Genomic DNA, 19,081 nt, shown 5'->3' with positions numbered 1-19,081 from the left:
GGACATTACATCCAAATTTGAAATTTCAACTTTTCTCACCATTCTGATTTCTGAGATTAAAAAAATCTTGGTTTAATTCTGTAATTAGTCTTGATTGCCATCTTCAAGCAGCTGTATATTCCACATTTTGATCTCCTTTTTGGTCACAATAAAACACTTTGATGTGAAAAATAAAATTCCAACTGACCCAAATTTTCCTCAATAGTATCCCACAGAAAGAAGTCTCTTAAAAAACAAGTTTGTGCTTTCCATAAGGAACAGCAGAGTTGAAAAGACCTTGCTTATAGGACCAATGTTCCTATTTTTCACGTTCAGTTTCAACTAATATATTGCATTGAAAAACTCAAAATAAAGGGAACTTTTAAACTGTGAGATCAACTTGAAACCTATATCCACCAATGCTCAAAAATATGCATGCTTTATTCCTTAGCATTTTATATATTTATTTTCAGAGTTCACTTATTTACTTCTATTTCAATCAAAGAGCACATAAGATAAACCACAAGCTAGTCTCCAATAATCACAAGTGATCATCCATTTGCTATTAATATTTCAATCACTATGAATATTGACTAACAAATACATTATTGAATGAGAAATAATCCTCTTTCTTTATCAAGTGCTGAATTCCTGTGATCATGTTATTAACAATGTCAGAACAGCCACAAAGAATGTTATTACAGGAATATCAATGTAATTCAAATGTACAGAGACATAAACATTACTCATGAAGTAATTATGATTAACAGGGCAACACAGAATCATATACACATAAAAACACATATTGCAGAAGAAATATTCTAGTCCTGTATGCAGTGATTTTCATGCGAGGAATAACATCTTTTACCTCTTCCTCACACTGGTGCGGATGTGGGAACAGGAAGAGGGATACACAAATGCTCCCTGTTCCTTCTCCACATGGATGGGACTTAGTAAGGTGCAAGAACCTTAGACTCTGCCTAAGACCTGTGGCAAAGAGATCTCTCCTTGTTGAATAGCTCTTTTGGAGGTGAATCCCTACCGAAGGACGGAAAGGCACATATAATCTTCCCCCAGCATCACTGTTTTGCCATGTGCCACGAGCAGAATGAAATGGCCCAAGATTAGCACTATAACAATGTTCAATGAGAATTTCTAATTCAGTATAGAGCACCAAACATTTTAAAAAATATGAAGTTCTTCAGGGAAGTGTAGCTTTCCCATCAAAACCATGACAACTATACATCTGAACCTGAAGTCATGTTTGCACTTTGCTCATAAGAGAACTTTTGATCACTTGAATAGTGCTTACTTTCTCTTCAGTTTGCCTCACACCCTTTCTGAAGAATAAACATAAAATTGTTCAATGTTTCTCCTCCAGTGGAATTGGTTTTAAAGATTTGGTTTTGCACCTTGCCTGTGGCACTGCCTCAACTTACAGATTTTAAAGATCAGCTGTTTCTAGGGATGAATAAATACAAAAAGGTAGATACATCTTGATGTGTTTGATGAGATACAAACTTCCTTAATTCTGACTTTAATTTTCTCCCCAAGAAGCAGGCAAAGCTACATAAGCAATAGCATACTATCCTGAACTAAGGTACACCTACTCCTGCAGACTACCTCAAAGAGTAGACTTCACTGTTTTTAGTGTTTAATGATTTACCTTTGTTCAATACATCAGAAAAAATAAAAACCAAATCAAATCTCAAAGCCAGTTAGCTACACAGGTACCAACCAGTCACACAATTAAGTAATTCAAAGGTTGTGTAAACTTAAAATGACCTTTCATTTCAAAGGGAAACATGATCCTTAAGTAAAAAAAGCATAAAAGGCAGACAATTCCTTGAGGAAAAAAGATATCTTAACACTTTTAGTATCTTAATACACACCGACATTTAAGTTACAGAAATAAGATGAAATAAGTAGCAATATTATGTAAAAATCTAGTCCAAGACAAACATAATAGGATTTCTGCCTTTGTATATATAGCAATGCATGTATTTTTCTATATGTAGATCACAGACTTCTGTCTTGATTTAAAAAATAAATTAAATTCCAAAAATCTGTATTTGAAAGTTAATCCATTAAGGAAAAAAGTACCTCTTATTATGGGAAGACAGCAGAAGTATCAGTATAGCATCTTCATTTGTTAGGAGTACATTTGTAGTAAAAAAGTGCATCAAACTGTGCATTTTTAATATAGTTGGGTTTTTTATTTAGAGTTTCAATACTTAGTATTTGATACTGTGTCCTCCCCTTGTCATTACAGTATTGTGTGAGAATACAGACCTTCAAAAATTAATAGAACTTGATTCTTATAATATGCACAGTGTGAAAAATGATGCTTGGTGATATTTATCACAACTGATCAAACTAAAACTCAGTTGCAAATCCCATCCTTTGCTTTTCAGACCTCCAGTTAGAAAAATACATTCTATTTGTAAAGTCATCATAACTCACTTCCACGTCCATAAGCTCTGATAGTTAGCCTCTCCAGTAAGCAACTGAGGAGCATTTGTATTCATAACCTCAAAAAAATTTCAGCTAGGCTGAAAATTACTCATGCTGATATTTCTCCTGTGGACTTATGCATTCAGCCTAAAATCTGGCATTCTACTTAATTTGATATTCTAAATAATTAGTTTTATTTGTTACCTAAAAAATAATGGGTAATGACTTAAGATTCTGTAGTTTCCAATCATTTTAAAAGCTGGTGTTTGGGGTTTTTTTGGTATTATTTCTCCCTCTTCTTTCATTTCTTCAATCACAAAGAATGACTGGCAGTACATGCTTTCAATTACAACTTCAAAGTATATTTGACAAGGGGTACATAGAGGTTGTAAATCCATCATTTCAGCATTGTGTCTACTCAAACTTCTGTCATCTCACACTTTATCAGTGGCAAAACACAGCTTAGGTATTTCCTGGATTCTTTAAACTTTCTTTTACTTTAGTTTCTGGATTATAGTGACCCCCACAGCAAACAAGCACCTTAAAGATGGAGAATGGCAAATGGTTCTTTTTAATCTTAGACCAATCAGCAGTCTTTAAAAGTACTGACTACAAAGTTCAACAAGTTTTTTTTATCTTACTCTGATGAGATGGTTCTGTTTCATAGATTTTATTTCTTGTTTTATTAAATATGCTGGTGCAGCACTTTTACTTCCCAATTTCTTACAGAAGAAAAGCATAAAGCAACTGAGGTTAGTTCTAGACAGGACTAGGAGAATACGAAGGATTAGTATTTCTTGCACAGTAGAATTAAGCCAACTCAGTAACACAGGTTATACTAAACCACTAAAATTCCATTCTCTAAATTCAGATTAGATGGTCACAAAACAAGCGAGGTTGAGAAAAAACACTGAACACTCAAAAATGTCCCTGAAGTACACCAAAGGCATTCGAGTCCTGCAGAAAATAAGTGTAAAGAGAAAGCAACTCAGCCAAAATTTAAAACTACAGTACAATATCCAAATTATTTTCTTTTTTTGATGATACAGCTAGCACATAGGAAGAAATACACTATTCAAGTAACTGTACAAAAAAAAAGCATAATAAAAGGAACAGTATCTATTGCTTTGCTATAGATAAGCTTTATGCTTTACAACTTCTCACCTTAGCACAAACATATTTTCATCACCAGGACAATAATGAGCAATTGGTATTGCTTTTTTACTGTTCAAGAAAGATTTTCATGTCAAAATTAGTTAGAACTTGAGATCTTAACTTACAGGTACAGGTAATGACTGCTATCAATAAATTGCAAGAGAATGCACTTAGGGTACCTGCAAGAAAAAAAGAGAGATCTACAGAAAAAACAGAACCACTACCAAGCAAATTGGGTTTGCCAGTAATTGTCGTACGGCACATTTTAAGACAACTTGGAAGCTGACAGCAGTAAATTTTATTGTGAAAATTCAATGCTATTTAATCTCTTTAAGGATATGGTGTAGATGTGGGAGTGCAAAGGAGGAGGGAATGGAAAAGACTTTTTAATTTTTTTTTAAAGACCATGCCAAAGAAAATGCAAATTCCCAGTTTTGATGTCTATTTTGAGGATCTGAAACAAGGCTTTTAATCAATGTATTATACATCAAATTGATAATGTTAACTTCTGATTATTCAAATGTATGAAATATTCATAGAGAACTGTCCAAACTTTTACATTTCTCAGACTTCTTTTCTCTATTAATTATCATGCCTGGAAGCTTTTTAGTAAAAGCAGCAGCCATCAGCCTGACTGAACCTGACAAGCTAGCAAGGCCCAATTACACTGGCACTCCGTGGCACTTTGATGTACTGGAAACGAAAAGAGATAGGGGCAAATTGTATAGCACATTATGTTAATGACTTGATTTAATCCAGCCACTAAACTTTATGTAGCCTGTTAAAAAAGATGCTAACACTAATTATGCCACTTTGGAAAGGAAAGAAGGGGACAAGCATTTCATACCGACAAAGTGAAGCTCATAAATGTTGTAAATGAAATGAAACAAAATGAAGTAATCTATGATTAATCATACATCATAGACAAGAAGAAAAGAGAAAGAAGCAAGTGGTACAGTTAAGTACTGGAAAATCTGTTAGATATCCTTTATGATCAACATATCTAAGAAATAACCATGAACTGTCTAATTTGCAACATGCAAAAAAACCCCAGTATGATCTTAAATGGCTTAAACAGTTTGGCATACAACTCAGATTTAGAGGATAATTAGCATAACAATCTCTAAAAATCTCAAGTTTTATTTACAGTGTTTGATTACCAGCAGGATATTTATCTCAAAAGATAAAAGGCAGTGATTTTTAATCTTAAAAAAATACAAATTCAATAACAATTCTGACATGCTGTATTATACAATTAACCCAAGAATTCATATAAACCAATGCATATTTTTCAAATCCAATCTGTATCACATAAAGTGTCTTAATAGTTTAGAGGTTTTATTGTTTATCTACCCTTCATGAACATGCATTTTTGTTATCAGAGAAACAGATCAATGGAGAAAGGTAGAAACTGATGAAACTGAAATGAATCTACACACAAAATTCTCACAGAAGTGTTCTTAAATAATTGTGATAAAATACGTGATGACTAGAAAATCACAGAGCAAGTGTATTACATTTTGATTTAATAGAGATGAGTAGCAGTCATTTTACTTTTCAAATTACAGATGACAATTTTTTAACATTATACATATAAACAATGCAATTCTGTCTTCAAAAGTACCTTCCGTATCTTTCTGAAGAATATGTGAGAGATAGCATTTCTAAACTCCTACAGCTTAAAAACAGGAGAGCAATATTTCTAATACAAAGAATTGCTTCTTGTTGCTAGTTGCTTTGTAGGATGTCTCACAGCCTTGAAAAGAGCATTAAAAAAATCAAGCTACCTCTAGGATATCACATTGCACAACATTGAAAACCGTAAAGTCTGATAGGATCTAACAGTACAGCCTGAGTCCTTTAAAAGAAGGCTAAGACAGAGCAGAAAAGTATTAACTGTTTGAAGTACTGTCATCAATGTTAAGCAATAGTTTTATATTTTTTAAGATTGTTCAGCCAATGTTAGATAAAAAAGTATGAACTATTTTTTTTTACAGAACTATCCTATTGAAATACTGTTCAAAGTAAATTTTCCAAATTTGTATTAATGCTGACTTATTTTGTACATATGTCTTCATGCTAATTAATTGCTGGTTTTAAGAATAAGTCAAGAGAACATCATTAGTGTACTTGCTCACAAATAATAATCGAAAAAGAAGTACACTGAAGTGACTTGATACTGTACATATATAACTTCGCCGAACACTGATGTTAGATATAGCAAAGCTACTTTTAGAGGGCATTAATTTTAAAATACTTTTTTTAGTCTGGCCAAATAATTGCCATAAACATTCTGACTCAGCTGTTTAATATTCCTGGATAATGGACTTGAAATAATACAGTTGTTGCTGTCAGTTTTTTATTGATTCAACAGCATCATCATCTTGTCTATCACCTTGATCTGAAAAACACTAACACAATCAATGTGGTTAAACCCCCTGTATTGTAGTCCATCTGAGACTTGCTGAGGAACCTGATAGTAATATATGTGCTTTTCTAACAAATGAAGAATACGTGCCAGGCAAATCTTCTATTCCTTGCAGAACATTAACACTGCAAATCAATGACCTTTAGAGTCATCTAAACTATATTTTTTCTGGTTTGTTAAAAAAATAGTAGTGTCTCCCAGATAAAAGTTGAGGACTGGAATGATGTAAGTCCTGTGATGAACTGAGGTATCAACAACTGTTAGCTTTATATAGGAACATGGCCCGAATTTGTGGATTTCCTCTATGTTTAACACGACACACACATAAAGAATAATGTATCTTTTTTTAAAATAAAAAAGTAATTCTGTATGCAGGTGGATTATTTTTAGAGCATTCTGGGTTTTTTCTCTGAAGCAAATTACTTATAAACACAATGGGGATTCAGTGTCATGTTTTTCCAATTTTTCTTATGAATTCTTATGCATGAGCTGCAAACAAATGAACAAGAAATTCTACCATTCTGCTTGTGCTTTTAATGTAAACTTGGTATTGTGGACTTGGTTTATTTCAATGATGAACAGTTTAAGCTCAGAGGTAGAACAGGATGACCTGCCTTTTATGATCTTTAAATAAATCTGCCTCTAACAACTTTATGTCACGAATATGATAAGACATACTACCCCTCTCTCTGTCTGAAAGGATTTCCAATAGCAGCATTGGCTGTTATCTGCACACAAAAGGAGCATATTCATTAAAATAGTCTTTAGAACAGCATAGTTCTAAGGGAGAATATAAAGACATTTAAAATAGAAGCCAGGTTTCCTTTAATATTTTATGAATCTAGGTCAGATACCAGATTTTTGCATTCAATTACAATACAGTTTCCATTTGGGAAGAAAATAACACCACTATATCCACTACCCAGTTTCAGCTATAAAGTACACCCGAATATAATTTCTGTCATGGAGCATCTCATAATGAGGCAGCTCCCACTGCTAGTAAGAAATGCTTAAGAAAATGGAAAGAGACATAGATTTATTAACAAAATACAGTTACTTATTCATAAAAATGAATTCTACCTTCTGGTTCCAATTCTTCAGTTATTTCTGTCTCATTTCCAGAAGTAATTGATATTTGGTCAGCTAACTGCTCCCCTGACAGATCTGAGAGCTTTTCTGTCTCCTGTTGAATTTCTTCAGCCATCTCCACCTTATCATCTGCTAGCCTTTCTTGTTTAACCTCCTGTCCCACATGCTACATAAAAAGATAAACTTACAGTCTTTATAACACCCCTTGAACAGTAAAAATTACTAAAGTTCAAAACTTGAAGAGTTACGGCCCACATTCATTATACATAGCCTTTAAACAATGGTATTGCTTATTCAGCACAGGAAACAATGAGAAGATGTCAACTGCAGTAACAAATAATTGATACAGTAAAAGAAATTCTCTAACGATGTGTATTTGTGAAAGCACAACTATTATAATCATTTGGTACCTGTCAACATATATACAGGCTCTTAGATTTCCAGATTCATTTATATTTCAGCTCTTTCAGCTCTACAAGACTCAGTTAAAAAAACAAAACAGGAAAACCCACCCCACTACCATCTTATTCAGTTAGCAATTTACAACTTAAATTATACAGTATTTTCTGTTTCAAAAGCTAGCTAGTATCATATGAAAAAGAATCAGCCTTGCTACACAGTACAAACATTCTCTAAGGTTAGTGCATAACTTACTCTGAGGTAATCTTGCCTCCCCTGGTTCTCTTTCAGTTCAATTACATGGAATAACACCTCATCAATGGATACAATATTGCATGCTTATATTCAGGCTGGACACTTAGTGATGACTGAAGTCAATCATCTTAAACCCTGCAGAAGTGAGAGCTCTCCTGGAACACAGCAGCAGTGCCAGCACCTCCCTCTGCATGGGACACCTCGCAGGGCTCACAGACCCTCAAATCTGCCACACTCCAAGGACCATAGCTGACAATGAGGCCTGGGCTGATCTCCACCCACACATTTCCAGAGTCCTCAAGGTCTAAACCCTACTTGTTGGGAAACACAAAGGATTTGAGGTGATTTGTTCACTGAACCCATGATAGGTACCTTTTAGGCTGATAGGTACCTGTACACACATAGGTGCACACATCACTTTACCTCTGTGGGTGTGAATTGATTATAGTATGAATATTACTATCTCATGTCTACAGTTAAATCATTGTTATAATTGTAGTGAACCCGATGGAATCGCTTGGTAAATGTTAAAATACTCAGTGATTAAATGCTGCTAAACTCTTTTGCACCCTTATTTTTGCATCCATATCTTGGCACACTTAGCCCCCTTTCATTCCTGACTTTAGTAAAAGTCATTCCAAATTGCTTCTAATTTGATCTTCCTTTGCATGCTTAAATTTGTATCGTAAGTCAGCCTTGCCAACAACTCTGTAAAGTCATGTTTTCATAAATTCTTATTAAACCCTGCTTTTGCCAATACCTTTGATAGTGTTTCATTAAGTGGCCAAACCACTTGTTCTCAGTACCCATTTAGCTATATTCCAAAGTTACTCCATTTGTTCATTATTTCCGCTTGCTATATATTGGTAATTTTTAGAGGGAAGGCAAAACAAACTCCATGCAAACAGGAGCAAAACGTGCAGAGCCAGAAGCTGGACTTCCATGGTACTTGTGGGTCCCTTCCAACTCAGTATGTTCTATGATTCTGTGAGATGATCCCACTGTGATCCCTTCCAAGCTGAACCGTTCTGTGATTCTGTGAATAATTCTGCAGTAGCAATGATAAGACACTGTAATCAAATCCTAGATATAAGAGGTCTTGAAGAGTATAAGAACATCTACTCAAGCTGAAGCAACTTAATTCAATAGCAATTGAAAGTGTAGTACCCCAGCAATACAGTTAACAGCACAAGAAGCTTTAAGTGCCCATCTGGGGAAGGGAAAGACTGCACAGAACATTATGCCCATAGGAAGGACAGAACACAGAAATCTTTGCCTAATTTTCCACATTCAGCTTAACCAAAAAATAGTACAGCCCATAATATTTTCATGCTCTGAAAATGACTTCAAATTTAGCATTACATAATCAAGGTGTCAATAACAATTGTCAATATGTCACAACTTCATATTAATGTAGCTTAAGGTACCTTTTTTTTTTTTTAGTATCACTTAACAGCCAATTTTGCAAACACTTGTTGTAGTCAGAGAAAATGTTTAAATATTCAATCTGGTATTAGATGTCAATAAAGCTACTCAGAATCTTAACGTTTAGCACATGATGAACTGAAGGCATACTCCTAAGAAGAATGATTCTTAACAAGTTGGTCCACTTCACTCCATTAGATTGTTAACAGAAATACACCTTTTTAAAAATACACATTTGAAGAATCAAGTCTAAAAATATTTAGGTTCCTTCCTGTCCCTGCTCTTCTTTTGCAAACTTTATATATTGCCACAGTATATATCACAGTGTTGAGATACAAAAAGAGACTGCAAAGTCTTAAATATTCCCTGAGAAGTTGCCCTACAACATGGGAAAAACACATATGAAATAATCTGTTCAGTATATTCTAAGAAACGTGTATTATTGCAAATGCACATAGCTGTAAACAAAAATCAGTGTATACTGAAAATATTAAAAATTTCGGAATTAATAAAGTTGAAAGACAATTAAACATGGCCAAGGGCTAGTATAGGCTTCATGTAACATTGCACAGTAAATAGAATAGTGACTATGATTTGACAGAGACTGTCACACGGGCCTCTTTTCCGTAAGAGCTTTCAATGTAGGAGAGAGAAGAAATACTGAATAAAGAGTAAGTATTAACCCAGCAGAAGAAGAATAAATGCAGCTGAAAAAATATGAGCCTCATTCAGCATATTTGATCAATTTCAATAGCTAGTCATAACCTTAGCATATTGTACAAATGTTCACTTAAAAGGTAGCTTTGAAATCACCAGCAGTAGAAAGCACACTTTTCTGGGCAATATTCCTGAACTTCAACACAGGTGTGACCTCACATCTTGAGAAAATATTCGATTTTTTCAGACATGTACCTCTTTCTACTTTGATCTTGACAAGGATTTCATTTTTGTCTGCTAAATCAGATTTGATAGCCATCTCTAGTTTAGCAATTTGCAGTTTCATTTGCTGTTCCTTTGATTTCCACTGCTGTTCATGGGTCATACAGAAGACACTGCAATAAAACATATGGCATGTGAAAAACTTTTAGAAATCAGCTTCAACAGAAAATAATAAAGAAAAAAGCTTTTAGTGGCACAGAGACCATTGTCATCATGTCTTAGGAATTAAGTAAACACATGCTGGTCTGCTGCTGTTGAAACCAAGGCGCCTTTCTCAGGCTGTGGTTAAAAAACATGAAAGAGTTTGTGGGATGAGCAAAGGAACTGGCCTTAATTTAGAGCTCCAAAGTCAAAAAGTTGGCAGCATGCAACATTTGTGGGACTAGAAAAGGAATTCAGATGCATATCCCAGAGTAATCCACAACTCCAAACCTCAGCAACTGACAACTAACAAAACCATTCTTTCCGCATACAAAACCTCTTAATGTAGAGAACTGGGATCATCCACCTGATTTCTTTTAAATCTGTGAAACATGCAGAGCATAAAGTCAGTTGCCTGTTCAAAGAAAAATGTTGACCACAAAGTGACAACAGTTTTCTCATACTGTAAAACAACAATTCTGATACTGATTAAGAAGCACATTTAAAGTAATCTTTCTCCTACTTTAAGAAATAAAAACCAGAGGTGAGACGAGAAATTAGAATAACTATTTTGCCTGTAACACATTATATACTTGTAAACTACCAATCTATGTGCAATAAGGATTGCTTGGACACAGAATTGGAACTGCTGAAACCACAACAAAACACACAACTCAGATTAAAACAAAATTAAATACGTTATATAATTTACAGTGTAATTCTCAGTAGGCAAAAAGACAAAGCAATGCAATGAGTTTTCATATAAATTAGACAGTGAGTGATATAGCCTTCTTATTACTATTTTTCAATACTTGCATTTTTATTTACTGGAACAATGTCCATCTTAACCAAGCACAAACCAGTCTATTCACTTTTGTACTCTGTGAAAACTCAGTAATTGTAGGGTTTTGTAAACATAAACTTACCAGTTAACAAACTTTATATTTTACATATATAAATGTATTAAAAATCTTCTGATATCTATATATGTATCTCTTCAAGAGATCTATGTGACAAGCCTTGACCACAAAAAGAGAGGAGAAAGAAATGCTGCAGAAGAGACAGCCCACATAGGTTCACAAAATACCTGCTGACTGAAAGAGTTCTGAGTACCTATAAGAGTATTTAGATCTAGTATCTGTGAAGAATGACTTTAACATTAAAGAATAAAATATTATAGCATGAACTGTAAACTCTGAAGTATACAGGGTTTATATTCCTGGTAATTATTTTTCATAGAAACAGTTGTATTTCCCTGTATTTTGTCTTTTTCTCATACCTAACCTATGTACACAGTTCTCAAGGCACAGAGCATCTTAGAGTGTGATTGTTTTTACAGTATGCATGAACTTAAGCAAAGCTTCTAAGTCCTGCAGTAATATATGCATCACTCTATTATTTTGAAGATAATATGTAGGCAATATAATGCACTGAAACCACTACCATTCCACAGTACTGCAAAGGTACAGAATAGACAGTGTGTTCTCTAATTGCTTGAAGTTTGATTGGCTTCCATAAGGAAAGCATAAATCTCTTAAATAAAAAGAAATACTGTTAGTTTCCACATTTATGAAAATGTTTTCAAGTTTGAATGACTGCAACACCCAGTTATATGGGAGTTCATCAGCATTAGGTACAACTACTTCACATAAAGATGTAGCTACATATTATTTCAGTTTTTCAGAAGACTGTGCTGGCAGAAAAATCATTACGACTTACTATAATGGTAGTTAAGAATTTAGATGTTTAAATGAACATTTTGGAAGACAGGTTTTATGCAAGCCCATATAAGGCTAATGTTTATGTCAGTTTGAATTGAGTCCACGTGTGTTGCTTTCTTCTTTTGAATTTTAAGATTATTTTTACTTGAATTCATGTGGAATTTCTTTCATATTTACTGTATTTCACTGGAGTTGGAGCCATCTGTGTAACTATAATGGTCAACCACATCTGGCACCATTTCCTTTGTAGGGAGTTTAAGCAATGCTAGATTTGCATTACAAGGTCATATGAAAATAATTCCTCCAAACCTTTTTATACAAAGGCTTGTTTTCTTAGATACTGACAAATAATAAGAGTCAACTGACAAATTCATACTTGTTCTCTGCAAACTTCTCAGAGCCAGTTCTGCAGTCTTGGCTTTGCCAAAATTCCAATCAACGTCAAATAAATTTCCCAAAAATACCTTTAGCAAAGAATGGGTTTGTGCACCTTTTCCTCCATTAAAAAAAATGAAAAAAAAAAATTAATTAACCGTCGCCTGTGGACACTGGCCTATCCACCGCTAGCACCTACATGTAAGAGGTAGTGAAGTTGTATTGTCCAAAGAGGCAACTGGAAAAGCAGGCCATTAAATGGTGGTTAAACCATCCTTCTCTAATTTATTGTTACATATACAGTAACATGGAATGATGAAACATGAATCAACATATAAATGAGAGTATTTGAAAAGACAGATCATTTTAGGAAAAGACACACGATATTATAGGTTACTGTACTATAATGGAAGCTTATTTCAATTTCTCTAGTTAAACATCTTTTTAAGTTGTCCCATTATGATTTTAAGTAGAACAGAAAATTTCAAGCTAAGATTGTAAATTGATTTCTTAGGAAGAATTATTTTGCTGAATGATAGAGAATAAAATAAAACATAATCAGAACTATTTATGACATCATCAAATTCTGGAGAAATCTACAGCAATTAACTTAAGTGAAAGGGACAAGTGACCAACAAAATGAAATACTGTGATTATACAAAAGTTCCATCTCCTAAGTAAAAAAAAATGCTTTAAGCTGCTTATACTATAAAAACTTTATGTTTTTTACTATAACTTTTTTACTATAACTTTTAAGTTCACCAAAGTCTGTATAAGAAGTATGATAAATATTGTAAGAATACTATAAACAAAATTTGATATTATTCACATTATATTTAATCATTGGCATTTTTTTGATAGACATCACACTGACAAGGCAAGCAAATTTTAAGAAAAGAAGTAAGTTGGATACAAGAAAAGACTTCAAGATATACTTTCTGCATTTATTAGCTCTCGGCCAAGTATCTTATTTTCTAACCCTCTTCAGTGGAAAAGACAACACAGGTTCACAATAAAGGGAAAGTTCATTTGAAGATAATTTTTTTCCTTTAATATGCTTATGGCAATTAAAATTACTTCTTTCTGTACAAGAGAATTTCTGTATCATATCTTAACAATGTATTTTCATTTTCAAGTACCACTAATAAAACTTATACATCTTATTCAGTATAGGAACCTTTGTAAAAACTCATATGATCCTACATAAAAATTGCAAGCAGAATCAGAATGGAATGGTGACTATTAACAAAAGAACCAAACCACCCCTTAAAAATAAACATTGGAGAAGCTGTCAAATATCAGACTTTATGTAAGTTCATTGAGATGTGCTGAAAGAACTTAAAAAGTTCAAACACCACTTTTTAAAAAAAACTAAAACCAAAAACCCAAACCCACGACAAATCCAAAGGAATATATGTCTACCAAAAACTATGTCTACTTCATTCAATAACCCTAAAAAATCTACTAGAAAATTAAGTAAGAGTGTTTTGAATTTGTGTTCAAAATAAAATGACTCCTACTTATTTTTAATTATATTTTTAAAGAAGTAACCTATTTCAAGAGAATTAGAACAAGTATGGAAGCTGTTCTGTTTCATCAGAGCCAATGAAATACAGCAGAGCACCATTAAAGTTTCCATATATACACAGTCATATGATGAACTACAACATGAACATATTTACACTTGAGCACAAACAAACAATTTGTATAAGCACATTTCAGCATACAGTATATGAGGATCTAGTAAAAAAGGACAGGAATCAGATTTTCTATATCCAGAAATCCTAACTTACCTTCTACAGCTTATAATAGTTTTTCTCCAAAAGTTCATTCTCTTTTTCTGGATTGTTTATTCTTTCCTGTAAGTAAAATGAAGAGGGAAGTTTCAAGTAATGCACAGCACAATAGGAAATTACTATGAATGTGTGAACAGAAATAGCAAGTAAATTTTAGGCAATGTCAGCCTATTATTTGTTCTTTTAATACAACTGTCTCTTAAAAGCTTCATAAGATAAATCCATGTGGATTTACATTTGGCCCAAAGTCTTTTTCGTGCTGTTTATATGGAGTTGAGACCAGCATGTTGCAGTTGATCAACAGTATCTAATCACATTCTGTCTTACACAAAACAATATAAAACCTGGAGCATTAAATTTTTAAATTTCCTTTTAGTTAGTGAATATCAGTATTAGCTAGTGTATATGGCTTTTGCACAGAAAATATTTTTATTGACATTATAGAAACAACACATCCTTGCTTCTAAAACACTCACTAAAGCAGGATATGGTTTTAAAGATATGAAATACTAAAACTGAGAATATCTGCTCTCCATGCATTACTTAAAAGGTCTGGAGGAAATATCTATGAGGTAACCTTGGTAAACTTGGTTCATGTAAAATGAATGGTGAAGTAGGTGGTAAAACTAAACAGAAGTTATTACAAAATGCAAGAAAAACCAAGTAAGTTTGCTCACTTATTCCTCATACACTGAAGAAAATGGGGAAGAAACATTTTGATTTTTAGCCCTGTATCTGGACAACTGTGAGTGATGACACAAGTCTCTGAGAGTCACTAAACAAAGAAACAGAAGTGACTGATTTGAACTGCTGAGTTAGATGTAACATTACACTCTAATTAAATCAGGTTCAAAGAATACTAAAAACTAGCAATATCTGATCAATTAACCAAGTATTGTGATTTTTTTCTATTAATAAACTACTTGTTTAGTATCAGAATTGACATGGTATCTTATGCTTTAATCTCAAATATTGTCCAAACACTCATGCTTGGACAACATGGCACAGGGACCAGGTGTGGTTCCCAATTCTATGAAATGCAAATAGCAGTCAGAAGCTTTTCTTTTGAATAGGATGAGAATATATACAGTACCAGGTCAGTCTTCTAAATATGTTTGAAAGGTCTATCCACACCACCTACATTAAAAGGTATCCCATCATTGAACTTCCCCTTATCCGTATGTACTAAGTAAAAGATTCTAGCTCTTGACCACAGCCTCACCTCTTCCGTCCTTGTTTGAAATAGTTAATGATTGCAATTTTTTTTGAAGATGGAACCACTTTAACTGCTCCTCTTTAAGCTGTTCATTCAGTTCATCACCTTCTGCTAATGAAGCATCATGCTTTGTCTTCAAGTTCTTTGGGCTCTGTGAAAAGGAAGATATATCCAGAAAAAAATAAAATACATCACACTAGTAGAATGTTACAATGCTGCATATTCCAAGTGGTCTCCCATGGCAGTATTTGGTGTACATATTCTCAATGTGGTCAACAGGAGACACTCTTGATCCAAGTAACTGAATGCATGGCCGAGGGAAGGTGGCACTCTTGGTGCTCTCATGAACATTAAACCCTCAGTTCAGTCACGATGAAAACAACCAAGAAATACATCTGTTAAGCAATTAAAAGATTTTACTGTGGTTACAGTGGTTAGACATGCTGACCAAAAAACACTGCAGTAGCAAGCAAAAATGAATGTTGACCACAGTTATGGTAATCACAGATCTTGCCACAGCTCTGTTAACCCTTAATTGTAGATATATAATTGTTTCATAATCCTGATACACTTAGATCTATTTTCCTACTAGCAGAACTTTAAAGAGTGACTTCAGATTTCTTTTACATTTTCATTTATTTCAATGGATTATATCAAGGCTCATTTAACCAATTTTAATATTAAATGAAGGATGCTGATGGAACCTCTATTTTCAGAATATTAGTTAATACTATAGTGCCTACATTCCACAAATGCTTTAATAAAGCCTCATTAAGAATTTCAATGTAAATCGCTTTCAAAGTATGACTTCAAACAAGAGTTCACAAGGCAATCTTCTGTTTAATAAAATAATTGTACAAAAATTTATGCTAAACACAGACGTGAGTATAGATAATGCTTAATGACTGCAGACAGAAAAAAGTTAGCTTTTTTTTTTTCCATTTAATATTCCTATAAAGTAGTTGAATGGAGAAGCTGAATCTGAATCCCGTACAAATCGTTTAGGTTCACTCTCGTCTCAATATACAAGAAAAAAATAAAACCCCATTGAATACCGATCACCAACTTGACCTTCAACCTTTCATATTTCATTCCTGAGTTAGAAAGTATCATGGAGAATAAACAATATTAGCAGTTAGTCTTACTTCATAGAGCTAAAAATGTGTATTGCTCACTAGTTTTTAACATACTTTCTTCAGTTCTTTTCTTGCTCTGTCCTGTATCTGTGAATTCTATTGCAATAACTTCAAAGAATTACACCTTTGAAAAACATTTTTTACAGTCTTCATCTCTCTCCATATTTTATTTTCTTTCTTTTTCTAAAATAAATTATTTTTCTGGATCATCTTCCACATCTGAGTATTCTGTAAGCACTTTTTTTCCCCATTGTACACCAACTGCTTCTATCTTGCTGCCCCTGGAGTATCCCAAGACTGAGGTCATGACAATAATCCGGATGATGATTTTAGTTTAATATTTCTAGTCTGGAATGTTATTTCTTTGAGAAACATGTCTTGATATTGTTGTTAGTTAGAAATAACTCATTTAAAGAAAATGGATATGTATCTCCTAGAAATACTGCACAAATGAACATCAACTTCTCTCCACTACAGTTGAGAATTTGTACCAATCATTTAAGGAAACGGACTCTCTTAAGTGTTTTAATCTGTAGTTCCACAGATTAGCATATTTCATATTATAATTTATGAAACACTGAATACTCAGTCTATAAATTGAAGCAAACAAATTTACCAATGGGATCAAATATAAACTCCTAACAGTTTCAGACTCCTCGTTTCTTCTAAGCAGATTGTGCAACTCCTTCATACAACAGGCTACATTAAAATTCTTTAGCAAAAAAACTGTCCTGTAAATGTTTGGTAGCAAGCTCAACTCCAGTATCATTAGATGGTGCAGAATTATAGGCTCCTGTCATTCGGTGGTTTTGCATTTTGGGCTGACTCAAGTGCAAAGATGAACATGAACAAATTATACGGGTTTCAACTGGTAAAAACTGAACGTAAATGATAACGGACTCAATAAGCAACAAAAATCCAGGTAAAGACAAAATATACTAAAACATTCAGTATTCATAAGTATGTTATGTGCCATCTAAACTAGACATTTTGGATTTTATAGTTATTCACATTTAGTAGAAACATGTCAAACATTCAAATTATTTGAAATGGGAAAACCATTATATCCGTTCTCTTATAACAAAAAAGAACCACAAAAAATGCTCATTCTTCTCCAAAATGCACCTTTCACTGTGAATATTAGAAACAATGTCTTCAAGTACCAGTATGAGTCCTATGCATATGTTTCCATTCAGCTGCTGCCAAGAAAGACGCAAAAGCACTTCATGTTTGTTGTAAATTACCAGAAAGTCATACATGATTTCAAATGGAACAGTTTATTTATCACTATTTAAGAGCACAAAAAGCCACGTGAAACCCTTCTCCCCTGGAATTTACATTCTACATAGCTCACCCTATGAAAAACTAGATTTGAGCTACTAACAGAAGAACTGCTTCGGCAGAAAGCACATAGGTACTACAGCAAAGAGGAGGAGGGAGGCAAAGCACAGAAAAATACAGAAACTAAACACAGGAAAAAAGGAATTGAACACAAATCCAATGGCACAAGTGCCATTTAGCATGCTAAAATAACAAGAAGCAGGCAGCAGTAAGTGTTTACAAGGGTACCTAGTGCTTCCACCTCATAAGGCTAGGATACTTTATAAAGCTCTATTGCAGTTAGGATTCCCCTACTTACAGGATCTCTCCCATTTCCAAGCTTCCAACCATACCACTCAATATGCACATGCAGTTCTCCAAACACATATGGGAAAGGGAGGCAAGAGCTGTATAACTAAAATCTATAAAGAATCTACCATGGAATTGCATGTTGTGGTGATATTTTCATAAAACTGTTCTTTCTTATAAAGAAAATTATTACTTACAGTAGACATCTAAAATAATTTTCATGAACACATGAACACAAGTTAAAATTGAATGTGAGAACAAAATAGCCAAACCTCCCCAGCTTTATCAAAAACTGATAAAGTGACAGGGATCTGGTACTCCCTTTTTGGTAAATCAGTATATTTAAGTCAAAGCTCTCTCTTTAAATCATCACTTTCAGTTGCCAGAGAACTCAGTTCGTTCTTCACAATTTGCCTGGGATGACTTTGCAGATACAATCACTAAGAGGTCTTAGACCCTTCTGAAAAAAGCCAAAATTTAAGACTAAAACTCCTTACTCCATTCAGAACAGCTTGAGAGTAATAAAGTATGTGGTTTATTTTCATGTACTCAGTACTGACTCAAAATCAAGAACAGTGTATATTTTTTTGTCCTTCTACACAGGCTTATGTGATAAGAGTACGCGAATGTACTGACCAAATTGCAAATATTTCTTCAAACTGGAGAAATTTTCTTTCCATTGCTGAAAGAGCACTGCTTTTCTCAACCAGCTGTTTACAGACCTTGATAATTCCCACATTGTCCCAAATGTTTAGTCTTCAAATTTAAACAGAAATACATCATGAGCTTAAAAATACAAAATGAATTATTATATTACTTTTCTTTTGAAAAGTTGAACTCTTTTGCAAACCACCCTTCTACACCATGTTTGGGAGAAGATTTAGGGTGTAGTACCCAAATTGATTTTTTCTTCTATAGTTCACATTACAGAATGTAGGTAAATA

The 19,081-nt window shown here is 33.6% G+C and overlaps 1 protein-coding gene across 1 annotated transcript in view; it reads right to left on the bottom strand.

The window, feature by feature from the left end:
• Window positions 1-19,081, bottom strand: part of RPGRIP1L (RPGRIP1 like) — a 49,113-nt gene that overhangs the window by 15,154 nt on the left and 14,878 nt on the right. Inside the window, exons 4-6 of the mRNA XM_085071855.1 lie at window positions 15,379-15,523; window positions 14,154-14,219; window positions 10,097-10,236 (exon numbers count right to left, since the gene is read on the bottom strand). Of these exons, the coding sequence (XP_084927981.1) occupies window positions 10,097-10,236; window positions 14,154-14,191 (178 nt within the window). The 5' untranslated portion in view covers window positions 14,192-14,219; window positions 15,379-15,523. The remainder of the gene's footprint in view (window positions 1-10,096; window positions 10,237-14,153; window positions 14,220-15,378; window positions 15,524-19,081) is intronic.

This window comes from Lichenostomus cassidix, chromosome 11, assembly GCF_008360975.1.
Source record: "Lichenostomus cassidix isolate B80296 chromosome 11, HeHo_3.0, whole genome shotgun sequence".
NCBI lineage: Eukaryota > Metazoa > Chordata > Aves > Passeriformes > Meliphagidae > Lichenostomus > Lichenostomus cassidix.
The sequence above is the reverse complement of the archived record's forward strand: the minus strand, read 5'-3'. Positions and strand labels throughout refer to the sequence as shown.